The 17949-nt window shown below is 41.8% G+C and overlaps 2 protein-coding genes across 3 annotated transcripts in view; both read right to left on the reverse strand.

Moving 5' to 3' along the window:
• LOC135333589 (uncharacterized) overlaps window positions 1-7793 on the reverse strand; it is a 51969-nt gene extending 44176 nt beyond the window's left edge. For both annotated transcript variants that reach the window (XM_064528575.1, XM_064528574.1), the window contains exons 1-3: window positions 7562-7793; window positions 6713-6791; window positions 1635-1812 (exon numbers count right to left, since the gene is read on the reverse strand). In XM_064528575.1, coding sequence (XP_064384645.1) covers window positions 1635-1812; window positions 6713-6791; window positions 7562-7689 — 385 coding nt within the window. In that variant the 5' untranslated portion in view covers window positions 7690-7793. The remainder of the gene's footprint in view (window positions 1-1634; window positions 1813-6712; window positions 6792-7561) is intronic.
• Window positions 7794-10898: 3105 nt separating this feature from the next.
• LOC135333530 (3-ketoacyl-CoA thiolase, mitochondrial-like) lies at window positions 10899-17941 on the reverse strand. Its single transcript, XM_064528503.1, has 7 exons — window positions 17733-17941; window positions 17099-17227; window positions 15815-15931; window positions 15483-15630; window positions 14563-14735; window positions 13286-13486; window positions 10899-11215 (listed from the first exon to the last, which is right to left on the reverse strand). Exons 1-7 carry the CDS (start codon window positions 17910-17912, stop codon window positions 10979-10981), a joined length of 1185 nt encoding a protein of 394 aa, XP_064384573.1. The 5' UTR covers window positions 17913-17941; the 3' UTR covers window positions 10899-10978.
• Between the last annotated feature and the right edge of the window lie 8 nt (window positions 17942-17949).

Here is a 17949-nt window from a genome sequence, read left to right on the forward strand (position 1 = left end):
TATCTTTTGATACAAAAAAGTTGTCCAGAAATACTTTAGTTCCGGAGATATTTCATGTTACACATATATTTTACGATCACCCCCATTTTTACCTAAAATGATTTCCCACTACAATAACATTTGGGGAAATATTTTCAAATAAGGTTGTAGCTTATTTATTCACCTACACAATGGTATCAGCACAATTTCTTTGCCAATCTTGAGATACATTTAAGTACAACTACTCACTCTGTGGTTAAATTTACTCTCAAAGCTGAAGGCACTGTAGTAGATCTAGCTAGCTTGTTTAAACAGCTTGCAAACTTCCAGTTACAAGTCCATGTCCAGATTGCTGCAGGCAAAGTTTTATTATAGTCATAGATCTCTACGTGGGCAGTCCAACATCTCTAGCGCTATATACCCACGCTCATTTTCACCCTTCTACCACCCTTCTACCCTCACGCGACTTCCCGATACAGGCTCTCCTTTTTCGTAACTCTACCTCTACACACACAAACGCCCACACACACACAGCTCCACTATTGGCAGATGACTCCCCGTCTAAGATAAGCGACAGTTACATCGTTGCTTTCAAAGATGAGCTCGCAGCTTAACAAGGTTAAAAATTAGTATACCGTAAACCTCGATTTATAACTCTCACTCTACCTCTATTTTTTCTTTATTCCTCCAATTAATACCATATATTAAATTTTAATCTTATTGAATGACTAATGCAGTATTTTATCTTATTGAACGATTGTGATAAAGAACAGAAAAAGGAAAGCCTGTGTCTCTGCTAGGGTTCCAGTATTTACTAGAAGAACATAGTAGGAGAGTCTACATTGTACATTCAAAATTAATGAATCCATGAATTGGCACAAATCATTGTTGAAAACCTGTGCATGCATGGACTAATATGTACACATTTGTCGAATGCCAGAACACAAGCAATGTACCCACTCCAAAGTCACCATATTAGGAGTTTATGGAGTTTATGTAAATGTGTACACACAGGTGAGTTTATAGCAACCTTATTCAATGATAAAATGAACAAACGATCTAATCAAATACGCCTTCTGAATTTGTTTGGGGTTTCATAACGCGCTGTACATTAGTGCTACAAACCCTTGTACAGTAGATAGCAGGAGTGCACTCCTGTAGGTAGTGATCACGGTTAGGCCCTTCAATCTCACTGCCTTAATACCCTATTCATGCACTCCTGCTAATATATACATCGTAACATGTATCAAACATTAGCTCCTATGGGAGAATAAATAAGATGCATGTGGAAACTCTTGGTACAGGTCTTAAAGTTAATATGTACGGTATACGAATGGATAAAAACTGATAGGGTGCTATCTATCTGACACTAGTTTGCTAAGTCACAAACACAGAGGCTTATACACAACACAATGGGTCCAGAGCTACACAAGAGGCTGCAAGCACAGGTGTACACGGGATACTATTAGCTCCAATCAATGCCAAATTACTTCACAGCTTACGTATTCATTGTGACACCAGTTGCTAAATATAGGCCAGGGCACATGAGAACAGTTCGTGACTACACCTTAAAGGTAGATAACTGAAGCTCACATAACATTCATGTACACACAGCCCCCAAGCAAGAATCATAATAATTAGTGGCTAAGACTTACTGGTGTAATAGTAATATTCCCCAGTTTGGAATACTATTGCATCTGGTAGCATCCCCGAAGATGTTTCCAGCGGTATACTCAAAGTATCCACCATTCCAAAACAAGTGTTCACGCTGACAGGAATTTTAGCATTTGGGTTATCTATACTGCTGTCGCAGGCATCCACTTGAGCACGGGTCTGATGGGCGTGTGTGTGTGGGGGTGGGGCATTTGCATACATGTACGACATGTGTGATTACCTGCAGGAAAACGTTACTGCATAAGACGAAACAAATTGTTGCGGATGAGTATAAAATGAAGAAAATACTAATTAGTATTTCCTTCATTTTATCTGCTTTAAATCAGCAGCTTCACGTACCAACTGTTTTCCATGTAAGCAATGCCGATGCCAACAATACTAGAAATTGCCATCAATTGCCTCATTCATCAACCAAATTTACCCACTCTACGATATATATATAGTCGCTATATATATGAGTCACCACCTTGCCAACTGTCATGGTACATTGTAGGAGGAAAAGTCAATCATTCAGATATAAATTCCTTGCTATGGTTTCATATAATATTATGCTGTCTAACCCTCTAACTGTACTGCTAACCAAACACAAACATCAAATAGGGGAGGCCATGGTCCTCCACAAGGAAACACCAGTAGGTGAGCAGTTGGAGGCAAATGTATACCACAGAGCAAAATAAGAAAAACAGTAGATATATACAGTGTTTTGTAAATGAGACATAGTTAGCAATAACAGTCAGACAGACGGCTAGAGTTATCAAATGTAACGTATACAGCAGTAACTATACATGTACATGTAACACAAAAGCATGCGTGAGTACACTAGTCGGCAGGCTCAAAGGAAGGATGTTATGTCATGCACTGAAACTCAGATAGGTATTGTGAAAATACGAGTAACCTTTGTAAGATCCCTACATGTAATCAATGGGTAAGAATCACAAGAGATAAAGGGCTCTCCCAATTCATGACTTAGTGACAGGGAAAAGCCGAATACAACGGCTCATTATTATTCTTACACATAATTATTTGGAGCACAGAAGACACACCTGAGTTACATAGATCATCGAGCTAAGGACACAATTAAATAAGCCGTTATCTAAGGGAACCGGATAAATGAGGAATTTGCGCAGAAATTGATGGAGCATTGGTATACATAACGCATGAAAAGTAGAGTTGTGTTTAAAATTTTAGGAGAAAGGAGAGTAAACTTGCTAGAGAGTAGAAAGTAGCATTGAAGAAAAGTGTAATTGTTGGCTTCGTCCATGCATGTGAGACTCCTTACAGCTAGTAAACCCTCAGTTATTGGGCACACTTACGTGCATGCATCTTCATCCTAAGCTAACAGCCTAGCTAGTACTTCTTCTAGCTAGTATCAGTACGTAGCTTCTATTATTTTAGCTGGGTGTGGTCCAGTAAGCTCATATACAATGCATAATTATACCAATAGTAGATCAGTTTGAAGGTAAAAGGTTAACCAAAATTTATAGCCACACCTAATTCCGCATTCCTGAACGTGACATTCCAGAGTGTGACATACATACATACATAATGCAGATCATTTACCTTGCACTAAGGCGCTCGGTAATTAATGAGCACGAAATGGGCCTGCTCATAACTTAAGTTAGGATTGTGCCATTACTAAAGTGCAAACCCTCGGCTGGTGACATAATAATAGAGAAATCAGAAGAGTGATAAATGCAGTGCATGTAGCATGTATGACTAGCTCAGCAACTAAAACTAAACTAGACTTGACTGGAGGCATGCTGAAACATTGAATGGTACATGTCACATGAGACGTGCATGCACTGTGGACTGGGATCACAGCAAAGAAGACTGGAGTCTTAGACTTAGAGAAGTATGGCTCCTGCCAGGCTCTGATCCAGAGTCAGCCAAAACCAGTCACAATTTTAGCTGTCTATTGTTCCTGGTACGGGATCACTTCAGCTGCAAATACGTAGTCAGCAGGAGCTATAATTCTAGCTTTCTACTTTAGTGACCCTGTTCCATTTGTTCCTGGTACAGGATCAGTTCAGCTGTAAATAACCCATGTGCAAAGTTCACAAAATCTGTTCAAGCTACATTTTGCTTGCTTTTTATTAGACAACGAAGCTTTAACATCGAAAGCTGCCACTATCAAAAGTACTAACTTGTTGTGTGGAGGCTACTCATGCTGTTAACGCAGTGCTAGAGCATCCCCAGGTAAGCAGACCTAGTCACAAGCTTGTTCAAGCTTCTTAGCTTTTGATCGACAAACAAGCTTTAACATCAAAATCTGCCACTATTTAAACCAAGATATTGTTGTGTGAAGGCTTCTATGCTGTAAACGCAGTGCTGTGGCATCCAGGTGAGTAGAAAAGCCGATCACAAACAAACAAACATACTAGAGCACTAAAGTGAAAACCCTCGGCTGGTGACATGATTACAAAGAAACCAGAAGAGTGATATAATACAGTGCATGTAGTGATGTTATTGTGTATGACTTAACTGTCGTAGCACAGAAACTCAGGAACAATAAAACTAAACCAGACTGGAGGCATGCTGAAGCATTTGAAAACAGGGTTTTAGTGACACATAGACATATGCACTGTTGTAAGCATCACAGCAAAGAAGCCTTGAGTCTCAGAGAATCATGCATGGATCCCTGAGTCAGCTAGCTAACAGGGCCAGGGACAACAAACCAGCCACAATTCTAGCTTTCTATTGTAGTGACCCTTTTCCATTGTTCTTGGTATGGGATCAACTCACCTGTAAATACGTAGGGTATCTCGAATAAAGGCCGCGTGTTGTTTGCTAGTTGTCACACACAAGTTCAAGCTTTTCTTAGCTTTTATAGACAATAAAGCTTTAACATCGAAATTCTCCACAATTTAACCCTTTCCCCGCTTTAGCCGACTATAGTCGGCATGGCTACTGATAAATTTCAAAAAATCATTGTGCACGCTGTGTTGGAGCTATGCACACGCTGCAGGTGCCAGCACATGCGCATTGAGCTGCTCTTCCACGTGGTATTTTTAATATTTTGCTTCGAGGTACAGTTCGATCAGAATGGTCGAAAGAAAAGTGACCGTTTTATAATTGCTACAAGATCTTCGTAGTACAACCTCAGGGAGGTTCTAGGGAAGCTAGAGAGTGAGAATATCGATGCTTATGGCCTTGTAGAGTGAGAGGACAGTGACTGAGATCATAGCTAGGTAGGAAGCTTCCTTTCAGAGGTCAAACTAAAAAGAAAGAGCCTGAGAATCCTGAGGAAGACGCACTTGAGGTGGACCATCTTCCTGAACCTGGTAAGTCACTATAGAGTAGCATTTGTAGTCTTGATAGCTTCACTATAGGTTTGTTTAGGCTAGTTAGTACAACAGTGGACATCATGAGCCACCATTGAACTTGTAAACCTGTGTGTAGGTGAAGAAAATATTTCCCGGGAAAAGGGCGTCTGCCGATAGAACCTCAAATACAAGTTTCTGCAGATCCTGAGTGAGCCATGTCACCGTGAGAACATTCTAAACACTTATATCATGTGTTCAGTCACTTCGTAACATCATACAATATTGTTTGTGTACATAATTGTTAATTTTTGTTAACAATTGTTATTTGTGGGGTGGTGGTTGGTTGCTAGGCAACGATGATGAGTCTATGGATGCGATAGGTCTGGTTCTACCTGTGGAACTTTATTACAAGTGTTTTTAATATACGGTTCATGAGTTATAAATTTTTTAAACAAAATATGCAAATATTCACTTTTAATTAAAGCAGGGAAAGGATTAAAGAAGATATTGTTGTGTGAAGGCTATCTATGCTTATAAACGCAGCGCTATGGCATCCAGGTGAGTAGATATACTCGTGACAAACAAACAAACAGACAAACTAGAACAAACCCTTGGCTGGTGACATGAAACCAGAAGAGTGATAATGTAGTGCATGTAGCATGTTAGATGGGCATGGCCCACCTCCAAAAGGGGAGACGGGTTGCAGCCCTATCTAGCATTCGTTCTGCTGCATCGCGTACTAACTATGAATATCATTAATATTAGCCGCGCCTCTAACCACAAAGCTCAGCTTGCTGCAGAGAGGGGAGGGGCTGGGAAGCCAACAAAAATGCATTACGTAAGGGTTATACAATCTGATTGGTGCATATGCATTATTCCTGAATGCAAACTGCTTACGTAATGTAGGGAGTCTGCAATCTGATTGGTGCTGCATGTTTTTCTGCAGCAAGAATGAATGCTAGATAGGTAGATAGGGCTGCAACCCGTCTCCCCTTTTGGAGGCGGGCCACGCCCATCTAGTAGCATGTATGACTAGCACAGCAACTCAAGAGCAATAAAACTAAACCGGACTGGAGGGAGTGGAGGCATGCTGAAACATAGAGTGGTATAGGTCAGATGAGACATGCACTGTGGACTGGGATCACAGCAAAGAAGCTTAGACTTAGGGAAGTATGGCTCCTGCCAGGCTGGAGTACAATCTAGGATCCAGAGTCAACCAACAACCAGTCCTGGTACGGGATCACTTCAGCTGCAAATACGTAGTTAAAAGGAGCTGGATAATTCTAGCTTTCTACTTTAGTGACCCTGTTCCATTGTTCCTGGTACAGGATTACTTCAGCTGTAAATAACCCATGTGCAATGTTCCCAACGGTTCTGTTCAAGCTATGTTTTGTTCGCTTTTATTAGACAACGAAGCTTTGTCATCGAAAGCTGCCACTATCAAAAGTACTAACTTGTTGTGTGGAGGCTACCCATGCTGTAAATGCAGTGCTAGAACATCCAGGTAAGCAGACCCAGTCACAAGCTTGTTCAAGCTTCTTAGCTTTTGCTCGACAAAGAAGCTTTAACAGCAAAAGCTGCCACTACTTAAACCAAGATATTGTTGTGTGAAGGCTATCCATGCTGTAAATGCAGTGCTGTGGTACCCATGTGAGTAGATCTACCTGTGACAAACAAACAGACAAACCAACAGACTACTATAACTGTGGCCGCCCATGCGCGCCTCAGGTAACAAACAAACCAACAGACTACTATACCCGTGGCCACCCACGTGCGCCTCAGGTAATAACACATACCTGTTGCACAATGTCTGAGACGAAATTTTCAGTGCATCGCAAAATGAGTTCGTCTCCAAGATGCAGCTGAAGTGTTTGCCTGTACAAATGTAGGTACATGTATGAAGCAATGAGCTAATTGCATGTAGAATCTCTGTACATGCAATACCGTAAGACCTCAATTTAAGGCAACAGTGATTATAATTACGAAGCCCTCTAGCTCTAGAGGTTGAATATTTTTTGTTGAAGCTCTGGCGTGGCCTATTTAGATTGTCAACACGTGTAGCTACTACGTACTTTTAGAGGTTAGAAATTACCTATTAAAGCTTGAGGTGTCGCATATTATTTTGGAAAACCAAAAAATAACGCAGCAAAGTTGTGTAGGAAAAACCACTCACAATATATGCATGAGTGAACAGCTACATACGTACGTACGTACCGTACTTATTCGATTTAAAGCGACCCTCCAAATATGCGACACCCTCGATCTTTTCCAATTTTCTGACCTCTAAAAATAGCGACTGCAGTGTTCACAATTATTTTTTTATGTCGCGTCCTAAATAGAGGTCAAACCACAGCCTCGATTCCAGGCCGCAAGAAACAATGTAATTTAAGCGGCCTATAATCAAGGACAGTAGAATAACCTCCAATTAGATGCGACCCTCTAAATATGCGACACCAGGACTTCAACATAATTTTTCAACCTCCAAAAGAAACGACCTCTGGCTTTGTAATTATTTAAAAGTAAATCGAATAAGTACGGTACGTATAAAAAGTACAGAAAGTGAATTTTGTCAGTGAAATTCGCATGTCTAGCCAACAGGACATAATTATTAGCTTACAATACCCATTAAAGGTTTATTTACTCACCTAGTAGTGACATTTGAGGACCAGTCAAAAATCACGGATCGGCCGCCATGACTTGAGTGAACAGCTACATGAACCAATATCAGAGTTGTCAGCAAATGCATAAGTGGTCTTTGGCACAAGGAATGCATGCTAGGCCTCTTGAGCTTGGAAATAACTGTCTATAATTTTACATTACGTAGAACACACCTAGCTAGCTAGCCAAGTTTAAAACATGTGACTTGGCTAGGTGTGTTCTAGTGCTGTCACGTGAGCTCTAGCTACGTTTTAAATCAGTTGCTGGTACATGGTGCAAGCTAGCTAGCTTAGTTGGGCGTGGCCCCACCCTGGACGCGAACGCGTCCAGGGTGGGGCCACGCCCAACTATAGCTAGCTAGACGTAATAGCAAGTTTTAGTAGGTTTGTAGATCCAGTAACTGATGCAAAGGAGAAGGAGATACGATCTAAAGCTATCTGGACTGACTGGGCATGTTCTCGACTTATTTCTCCTGCTGACCAACAGTCCCGATCCCACTATTGGATATGCCTCCAGCTGATCTGGCTTACTGGATGGGAAACTTTGTGCGCAAACTATATGGCAATGAGTATCTAGTTTGCTCTTTTGGAAAGCTATGATATTCAAAGCACCTTTGATGAAACGATTATATGGATCTGGCTTAGGTACAGGTATGTACATCTTTGAAGCAAGCTGAGCCTATTTCTCCAGACGAAAAAGCGATGCTATGGTCAAGTCAGCAATTCGGTACACTTAACTAGATCTACACATGAAACAAGTCGAAACAATAACATTCAACTTTCTAATACTTTTCAGCTTTGCTTGTGTACATATTTAATCTGCTTGTATTATTATTATAATTATGATGACATTCAGATTCAATCTGCTTGTATTGATTGTTTGATAAAGTGTGCATTAACAAACCAACACTTAAGTGTGGATTAAGTTATTTAATCCATGGTCACCTGACTACTTTCAGATAAGCTGATTGGCTGGAGATCATGTGATCCAGCACTAGTGAAAATAATGCCCCACCTCCCCCCTACCGGGGATATATATAAGTGGGGATTAGACTTGAATTTGCGGGTTGTTATAAAACAGGGAATGAGGAAATGAGAAATGGGAAATGAGGAAATGAGGAAATGAAGAAATGAGGAAATGAGAAATAAGAAATAGGAAATGGTTATGATCATCACAATGCATTATATATAAATATAGAGCATTATATAAATAGCACAAAACATTATATATAAATAGAATAGATGCACAAAACATTATAAATAGATGTACAAAGTACTGTCAACTGGAACAAGAGAGAATATCATCATCGGCAGAAGAGAGAGTATCATCATCTGCGCAAGTGAGAGTATCATCATCCCCATTGGCACAGCTGGAAGAGGGCTCAGTCTTGATAAACTCTGCGCTTTCCTTAGTAAGGTCTATGCTAAACTCCTCTTCATCACTGACATCAGACTCGAGTGTTAAATCAATGACTTCTTCCATTATAGCTAGCTTAGAGCAAAGAGGTAACGCAAGTTTCTCAATATCTGTCTGATATGGATTGCGCGTGCGTGTTTGCTGTTCTCATTTCCTCATTTCCTCATTTCTCATTCCCTGTTTTATAACAACCCTGAATTTGCTCCCCTACCTAGGGGACTTAGACAGATCACTTAGAGATCACCTGATGCATGCATTGGGTCAAAGGTCAATTAAAGATGACACGATATCTGCCCACACTCTTCCTTCCAACACGTAAGTGACAGCAAAATTTAATCCTGAAGCAATCTCTGTCTTGACTTCACTAGCTCTATAGGAGTAAGCTTATAGCTGTCAATGTAAGAACATATTTATAATTATAGTGATTCTGTACTTGTTATCTTCTCGCTACAGTGAAACCATAAAGAAATAGCTATAGTGTGATACAATGCAGGTCTAATCCCCACATAACGTACCCCCATGTTGCACCAGGGGATTAGACCAAATAAACATACCCAAAGGTAGGGGTTTTAGATCATGTGATTGCCCACCTATCCCCGGTAGGGGGGGGGGGGGGGTGGGGCATTAGATTAACAAGTGCATAACTTAACTGTCTAGTCTACACAAGGGTGGACAGGGCCAAAAGGTCACTAATGAATCATCACACAAACTTATGTTTTGTGCAGTAAATTTGCAAGTTTGACTGCACATCGCGCCCTGATTCTTGTGATAAAGTAGCCCCTTCATGTTACTGCTGCTGCAAATTAGTTAACGTTTAGCTACAGCGCCCCTCCAGAGAAATCGTGCAGTTAATCAGAGGAAGGGCTGGCTGGCGAGTCTCACGTCTAACGTGCATGGTCCTATATATGTTTTACATGTAAAACTGAGTTTACCCTCGCGCCCCTGAGTTTATACACTACCACTAGCTTCATCTTCTTTATAATCACAACAGAAATGAGTTGAGCTATCGCACCCCAGAAGAACCAGCTTGAGAGAAGAGATCCAGGATTTAATTGCTACCTTTTACCTTCGACCTTTTATTGCATTCTTCGAAACCACAAGATTGGAAAATTATCCTTCTGTGTGGCTAGGATATAAATTTTGATGTACTGGCTTGCTGCACTGGATTGAACTTTGACCTAAGGAATGTGAGTCTAAAACACTTCTTTTTTGACACGCGGATGTCGTACCTCCTCTGGGGCTAGGAGGAGGCAGAGTAGCCTCGACCCCAGGCCGATCTGTCTCCAATTGAAGAGGAGGTGACCTAGCGTTCAATTGGAGACAGATCGGCCTGGGGTCGAGGCTACTTCACGATGTAGACTAGTTGGGTGTGGCTCGACCGTCCCCTGACGGGAGGTCGCTTATCTGGGATTTGTTATGTTGAACTGTAACCAAGCACGTGAAAAATGCTGCAATTTGGTAGGGCGCCACTATAGTGGCGCAGAACAAATCCCAGATAGGCTTGCAACTCGACCTCCCGTCAGGGGACGGTCGAGCCACGCCCAACTAGATGTAGACAGTCTTTAAAGTCTACATGTGTATGCAGCGCCAGTTGCTGAAGGGGGCCAACATTTTAACATTCTATAGGCCCGAGGGGGGGCAAAATTTTAACATTCTAGGTCGGAGATGTAAACATGGGGGCTCAAAATTTTATGACACCAGGGACCCAAAATGAGAGGGAGCCCCACCCATATCGCTGCTACACCAGACAGATAGCCACTTCATGGCTCCATTCTACTCTATCTATGGTGGCTCCAGAGCCCTCAGCAGAAATTTAACCCACGAACATTATGCAACGAAATGCTTTTAGAGGCCATATAAGTGCAGCAAAAAATTCGCGCTATACCGTATATCAACTTCACATCAAAACCAGACTGACGAAACTGTTACAGTAGACTACTGACTACCACAAAGCTAAATAAATTAATACGCAGTCAATTCTAACAGCATCACACTCTCTCCAGCAATAGAGCAATGCCCTGTCCTCCTCCAATGCAGGCGGAACCTATAGCATACTTGAGACTCTTCCTCTGCAACTCATGAACAAGATGTGCAGTGATACGTGAGCCTGAGGCAGCCAGAGGGTGGCCCAGGGCAATGGCACCTCCGTTGGTATTGGTCTTCTCTCTGTCCAACCCTGCCTCCTTCTCCACAGACAGGAACTGAGCAGCAAACGCTTCGTTCACCTGTTCATATTCAGCAAGTGTAATATTAATTTTACGAAAAACATAAAGATTAATTTAGAGTGGTACGTACTGCCCTTCACAGCTCACTTGGAAGTTTGGGGCAAAAAATCACTTGAGATAAGTTAACGTACAATTCACATAAGTGAACCATGCAATACTATAGAGCAAGGGACAAAGTTCAAATTTTGGAAAACAGAAGATTCTATAGACCAGATCTTTATGTGATCTAGCTATACCTACAGTATTCAGCATAAACTACTAGTTTGAGATCATGAGGTAACCAGAAAAAAGTAATCCTTATTAAGCATTATATCTCGTACTTAACTATTATTATTCGTGTCATATAAGAAGCGTGGATATTAGGTTAGCATTAAGCACGAAAGTGTTTGGGGGGCCCTCATTCAGTCCCAAAGTATACATATTGACTGGTATATACCGTAAGACCTCGATTTAAGGCGACCCTCCAAATATGCGACACCCAGGAGCTTCAGCAATTTTCTGACCTCTAAAAGTAGCGATAGCTGCGTTGACAATTATTTTTTAATGTCGCGTTCTAAATAGAGGTAAATGAAGCCACTCCCTAGCCTCGATTATAGCCCACTGGAAAATTAGTGTTTTAAGCGGCCTGAAATCCAGGCAAGTAGACTCTGTATAGTTACCTCCAATTAGATGCGACCCTCTAAATATGCGACACCAGGACTTCAATATAATTTTTCAACCTCCAAAAGTAGCAACCTCCGGCTTCGTAATTATTAAAAAGTGTCGCTTTAAATCGAGGTCTTACGGTAGGACAGGCAATAAATATTAAGTAGTAATTATCCTTCAAAATTAGTCACTGGGTATTACCAAAATGAATTCAAGAGAAATGTGGAGACAAAAACAGGGTATGCTGTGGCGAGGTCGTGGACATAGTGCGGGAAAATGTAGCCAATTGACTCGCTGGGGTGGTTCAAATATACTGGAGAAAGGCGGCACTCAAAAGTTGAGCAGTCAGTTAGAGCTTACATGTATAATTATAACTGTACTTTGCATGTGTAAGAGAGTAGGTCACGCATGCGCGATATACGGGGCCACGCCTGTGCACCTCTATAACCGAGTGTAAGGCCGCAGTTACGATGCTTCCTCGTTAACTACGTTTAACTACATCAAACTACATATAAAGAAAATCAAGACAGCATAAAGGGGCTTCAAAATTTGAACTTTGTACCTATAGATAGAGGTCTGGCCAAGTTGTGGTTTATCTCTTACGTAAACTGTTACACTTATCTCAAGTGGTTTTTGCAATTTGTTACCCAGTGATTGGGCAGATCAAAGTAATCCGGTGCTCTGTATATGGCATGTTGCATCTCACTACCATAGCAATATATTGCAGTGCAATATAATTATGGCATGTTGCAATGTGTGTACAGTGGATGAAATCTGCTTTTGGACTTATGCTCCACCCTCCTACCCAATGACTCATTTGGTCCATTTTATAGGCTACTTCTTTTTTGCACTAGTTGTGGGAACTGGAATTCAGCAAAACTAATGACTTTTACATTTGCAGGGAAAATCAAGAGTTTGACGCCATTGGGCAACAAGTTAGTTATTACAGGCGCCCTCGTGCCATATATTGCACTGGATAACATAATGCTCTCAGGGCCGCGCTGGGCAATAACTAATACTTACTATTTGCCCCAAACTTCTAAGTGAGAGTAGCTCATGCACTGACAGGATCAGCAAAAAAGCCGGGAGCTGTCGCATGAAAACAAATTGCGCATGTGTGTCTCGAATTATGATCTTAGCTAGCCAAAGTGCAAGGTGCGCTTCTTACTGCTATTTGACAATGAAGCTTTTTCGTATATGAAAATCTGCCACTTTTTAACTAACAACTTGTTTTTTTGTTGTTGTTTTTTACTTTGGCAATCTGTAGGTGAGCAGACTCAGAACACACAGATAAACAGACGCACTGACCGACTACAGATCTACTACAACCCGCGGCCGCCTACACGCCTGAAGTTAACAAATACTTTTGCAAGCCAGTGGAAAAAGCAGGTTGCTAAATTCAAGAATCCAATTGCACATACATACCTCGACCAGATCAATTTTGTCCAAGGTCATCTTTGTCTTTTTGAGCACATTCTGTATAGCATAGGCAGGCCCTATACCCATAATAGTGGGGTCCACCCCTATGACATCGTAGGCCACCAGTCTGGCAAGAGGGGTGAGGTTGTGCTTGGAGCATGCCTCCTCACTGGCTATGATCACCACTCCGGCACCATCGCATATTCCCTGCAGATGTATGCAGATGAAATAATTATAGTGTGCTACTGTACATGTACATTACATGGTACATACGTACATTAATGCAGGTGCAGATTTAGGAAATGAAAATTCTACAAATACTTTACATACAATGTTTCCCACCTACTACACTTTTGCCATGTAGTCTAGTGGGGTTTAACTGTCATAAATTGGCACCTCAGGGCTACAAGGGAAAATATGGCTCATAAATTGGCACCTCAAGCATATGCAGTAAAATTAATTAATGGTGTTTTCGATGAATGAAAATGTCTTGCATGAGAAACAAAATGTCATAAATAAATGGAGACAGAGGGTGTAGTCTGTAGACTAGTTCATCAAAAATTCTGCTGTGTGCTTGCAGAAGGAGCTGCTTTAGAGACACTCTGGGAGAGGGCTAGGGCTCAGGCTGAGCCTTGCTCACTAGCACTAGTACTGCACGCACTGCACTAGGCCTGTTCAGCTTCTGTATTTAAATAAAAAGAAGCCAGTTTAGTAATAATAATTATAGGAGTGGCTATTTTAAGCTTACCTTTGCTTGCCTACTAGCCTGGCATAGCTGAAGAGAGCTGGTCTAGACACCGTCTAGAGCTAGCTGTGTTGTTTCTTCTGGCTGGTTGCTGCCCAGTAAGTGGAGGGAGGGGCTGACTCAATTGAACAGAGAGGGGGAGTGGCTCTGTACCGTTCGCTTTAAGGGAGGGGCTGGCTGCTTATATTCTGTCCAGGCTGCGCAAGGATTTGAGTGTGGACAGCAGCCCTGGTGTGAACGAGCTATCTTTTCCTAGTTGTCTTCTTGTTTGAATAGCTATGTGGTAGTCATGCAGCTTGATGCATAGCAACCAGTCAGCCAATCAGATGGGACATATATCAATTAATGCACAGTGCCTCGGGGTTTATGACAGTAAACCACACCTCCCCCTCGGGCTTACGCCCTCGTAGTCGGGAGGTTTACTGCCATAAACCCCTCTACACTGTACATTAACTAATACTTATTGTACCAGGAGTATATATGAGGCACATACTGCTTATACATAGTGCACAACTGCATTACAAGTAGTACCACTCACTGAGGCATTTCCAGCACTGACGGTGCCGTTTTCCTTGAAGACTGACGGTAGTTTTCCCAGCTTCTCGAAAGTGGTCTCTCTGGGATGCTCATCTCTGTCAAACACTTCCTTCCCTTTCTTGCCCTTCACCTCAAGTGGAGCTAACTCAGCAACAAAGTGGCCATTCTTGTCAGCTGAGGAAGAAAAGTGCAGATGCATTACAACAATAATTGGACTCTTGCTCGATCATATCCTAAGCTCACCAAAACACAGCATGTACAACCGTAGTGCTAAGAATACACCGTACATGTATAATCTGGTTAGTAAGCGCATGCGCCTATAGGAAAAAGAGCAGACCTCTATGTGCCTATTATCCAGGTGCGCTTATAGAAATTAACCACGCCCATAACGTTTCAATGAAGCAGATCTCCATTAGCTAGCTCGATCGTTTGTCTGCAAGAGGTCTATAGTCATATCTAACAGCAGTAACACAGCTACCGGTAGTGAAAGAGACTTAACATCTATATATAAAGAAGTGTGGAGACCAGTTGTTGGACGGAGAACTGTGCAGAAAATCATGCGCCTTCTATCAAGGCTCTTGGTCTGCTAACCAGTATGCGCCTATTAGTTGATGTGCGCTTATTAACCAAGTGCGCTTATTAACCAGATTATACGGTATGCAAGCATAGTGCGTTTTGTCCAATTTTAAGGCTTTAATTAACTTATTTCCTCGATTAAACGCCATGATTTCAATGGGGATTGTACAGGCCTTGAATTGATTGTGCGATACAAAAGTATACGATATAATGGCCGCTCGCAAAAATAACATTCAGTATCAAGTATTAATTTCTAGCACTAAGTCTATAGTACAAGTGATACGGTGAACAATATCACATTTCTAGAACGCTAATTTAGCACAGTGTGTACGTACAAACAAATACCATTGGCCCATTTCTGTTGACTGGACAGTGCAAACTGGTCACACTGCTCTCTGGTGATGCCGTACTGCTCTGCCAGCTTCTCTGCAGTGAGGGCCATGGGCAGCTTGACATAGGAGTCAGTCAGAGAGGCCCACAAAGTGTCCTCCATCTGTCAGTTACATGTACGTTCAGTCATTGCACGTACAAATTATTAATGTTTCAAGTTCTATTAGAACATACATGCTTTGATTATGGGACTGTTAATACAAAATAACGGCATTACATGTACATGTAAGCAAGACAAAGCTTCAACAAAAAACTCAAAACCAGCCAAGCACCAACCCAACACATACCTTGAGGTCCATCCCAAGTGGTGATCCCCAGCGAGTATTCCTGACAGCGTACGGGGCCTGACTCATGCTTTCCGTGCCTCCAGTCAATACCACTTCAGATTGTCCCAGCAAGATTTCCTGCAGAGGGGATATAATGGATTAGGATTGTTGTTTGGAATCTAATATACTTTATATATTTGTGCATACAGTGGCCTATAACGTACATGTAGTCCAAATTAAATCTTATGCAATCTTATGCATACAGTTTTGTCATCGGGGAAATGTTAACCAGCATTGCCTTACTTTGATAATACACAGACCTCACTTCATGAATGGTCACACAATACTCTCTTGCAGACGTGTGTAGGGCCACTCAGAGGAGGTCCGACATGCGTGCACGAATCACTACAAGTGCTAGTGCATTTGGCCTGGACATTATCACGTGACCGCAATGACATCAATGCACTGAACTTGTAGTGATTCGTGCACGCATGTCGGACCTCCTCTGAGGGCCACTAAACAGGAACAACCGGAAATGAAACCAATAAATGGGCGTGGCTATTGCGTGGTTGTTGTTGAGCGTGGGCTAATTATCAAACTGGGAATAGAGCTGTACTCTCCCACACAGGTTTGTGAGACATGGAGGCATTCTTGGTGAAGCTGGACCGATCAAGTAGCTTCTCTGTGTCACTGTAGTGTAGCTGTACTAGCAGCTAGTACAGCTACACTATATAGCTAGAAATGAAGTATTATTGGTGCTTATCATAAATTCATTAACATTACTGTTATGTCTAGTTTGTTTGGGGGGAGGAAGATGCTTCTCTACTATGATTCTATTATGATTATATATACATAATAAGCCATTTGGGTGCCTGGTCGAGTTGCACAGCCTGTATTTTGGCTTCTAGGAAGGAGTTCCTGTTTAGTGTCACACCTCACACTAAACAGGAACACCCTACTAGGAGCCAGAGATAGCTAGTACACAGCTACACTACAGGGACACTCTCTAGCTACTTGATCGGTCAGCTGCACCAATAATACCTCTCACAAACCTGTGGAAGAGTACAGCTCCATTCCCTAATTAGCCCCACACATTGAATAATGACCTCACAATAGCTACGCCCATTTATTGGCTGTTGTTTTTGTTTAGTGGCGTTCCTGTTTAATGGCCCTACAGATGTGCACCTTCTAGACACTCAATATACAATTTTGTACCATAATACATGCATATACAAACGTACAACTAGTGTAATCTGTCTCACTCTCTAAGCATATTGATTGTGAGAACATAGAGTGGTGACTCACATGAGCTCCATTAATGATGGACTGGAATCCTGAGCCACAGAGACGGTTGATGGTGAGTGCAGGCACTGCAATGGGTACTCCTGCCTTCAGGGCCACATGCCGAGCAAGGTAGCACGCATCAGTTGATGACTGCAAAAGAAATTTAGAAATATGCATGGTTAGAAAACAGAACAAAAGAACATGGGATATGCATTGTGTATTCTACATGTTATCATGTATATGTACAATAATTCAAACTGTACACGATACAAAAGACTTAATTTGCTACAAATGAGAGTTTTAGATCTCACAAGGCCACACTCATAACAAATGCAAATGTAGTGAGCAGCTAAGAGTTGATTAAGTATGCACCAAAAACATTCGTGCAACTATACTTTTGAAACATTTTCAGTTGAGCTAACAGTAAACACATAGATCTACTTCGTAATAGGAGTCATCTATAGTGGGTGATCAAATACATGTGCCCAATGTTGTGCACAAACGAATAAAAGCAAACCCTTCCTTAGTGGGCGGATCACAATGCTAAATATGAGCGCACCTAAGACATACTACAGTCCGATTTAGGATTTAGGCATACGCTTCGAGATGGGTGGGTCTATGGTTACTATGGTGTGCAACCACACCTACATTTTACCTGAGCCACGTTCCCCACAATGACCGAGTCCACAGCCTCAGCAGGTACTTTTCCTGCTTCTAGAGCAGCACTGGCAGCTGCTTTACCCAGGTCAGTGGCAGTAATACCTTTTAACTTGCCACCAAACGTCCCAAAGGGTGTTCTTTTTGCTGCAACAATATACACTGCTCGACTGGCCATGTTGGGTAAAGATCATGTAACTTATTGCTTCCTCTCA

This window comes from Halichondria panicea, chromosome 3 (genome assembly GCF_963675165.1).
Source record: "Halichondria panicea chromosome 3, odHalPani1.1, whole genome shotgun sequence".
In the NCBI taxonomy this organism is placed as follows: Eukaryota; Metazoa; Porifera; class Demospongiae; order Suberitida; family Halichondriidae; genus Halichondria; species Halichondria panicea.

What these genes read in the sequence shown, in the direction of transcription:
- LOC135333530 (XM_064528503.1), bottom strand. Translation starts at nt 17,912, where the DNA reads ATGGCCAGTCGAGCAGTGTATATTGTTGCAGCAAAAAGAACACCCTTT. An exon ending in TCAACAGAAATGGGCCAATG is followed by an intron (nt 14,736 to 15,482) that starts GTATTTGTTTGT and finishes TTTCTTCCTCAG; the next exon opens with CTGACAAGAATGGCCACTTT. An exon ending in ACAAAATTGATCTGGTCGAG is followed by an intron (nt 11,216 to 13,285) that starts GTATGTATGTGC and finishes GAATATGAACAG; the next exon opens with GTGAACGAAGCGTTTGCTGC.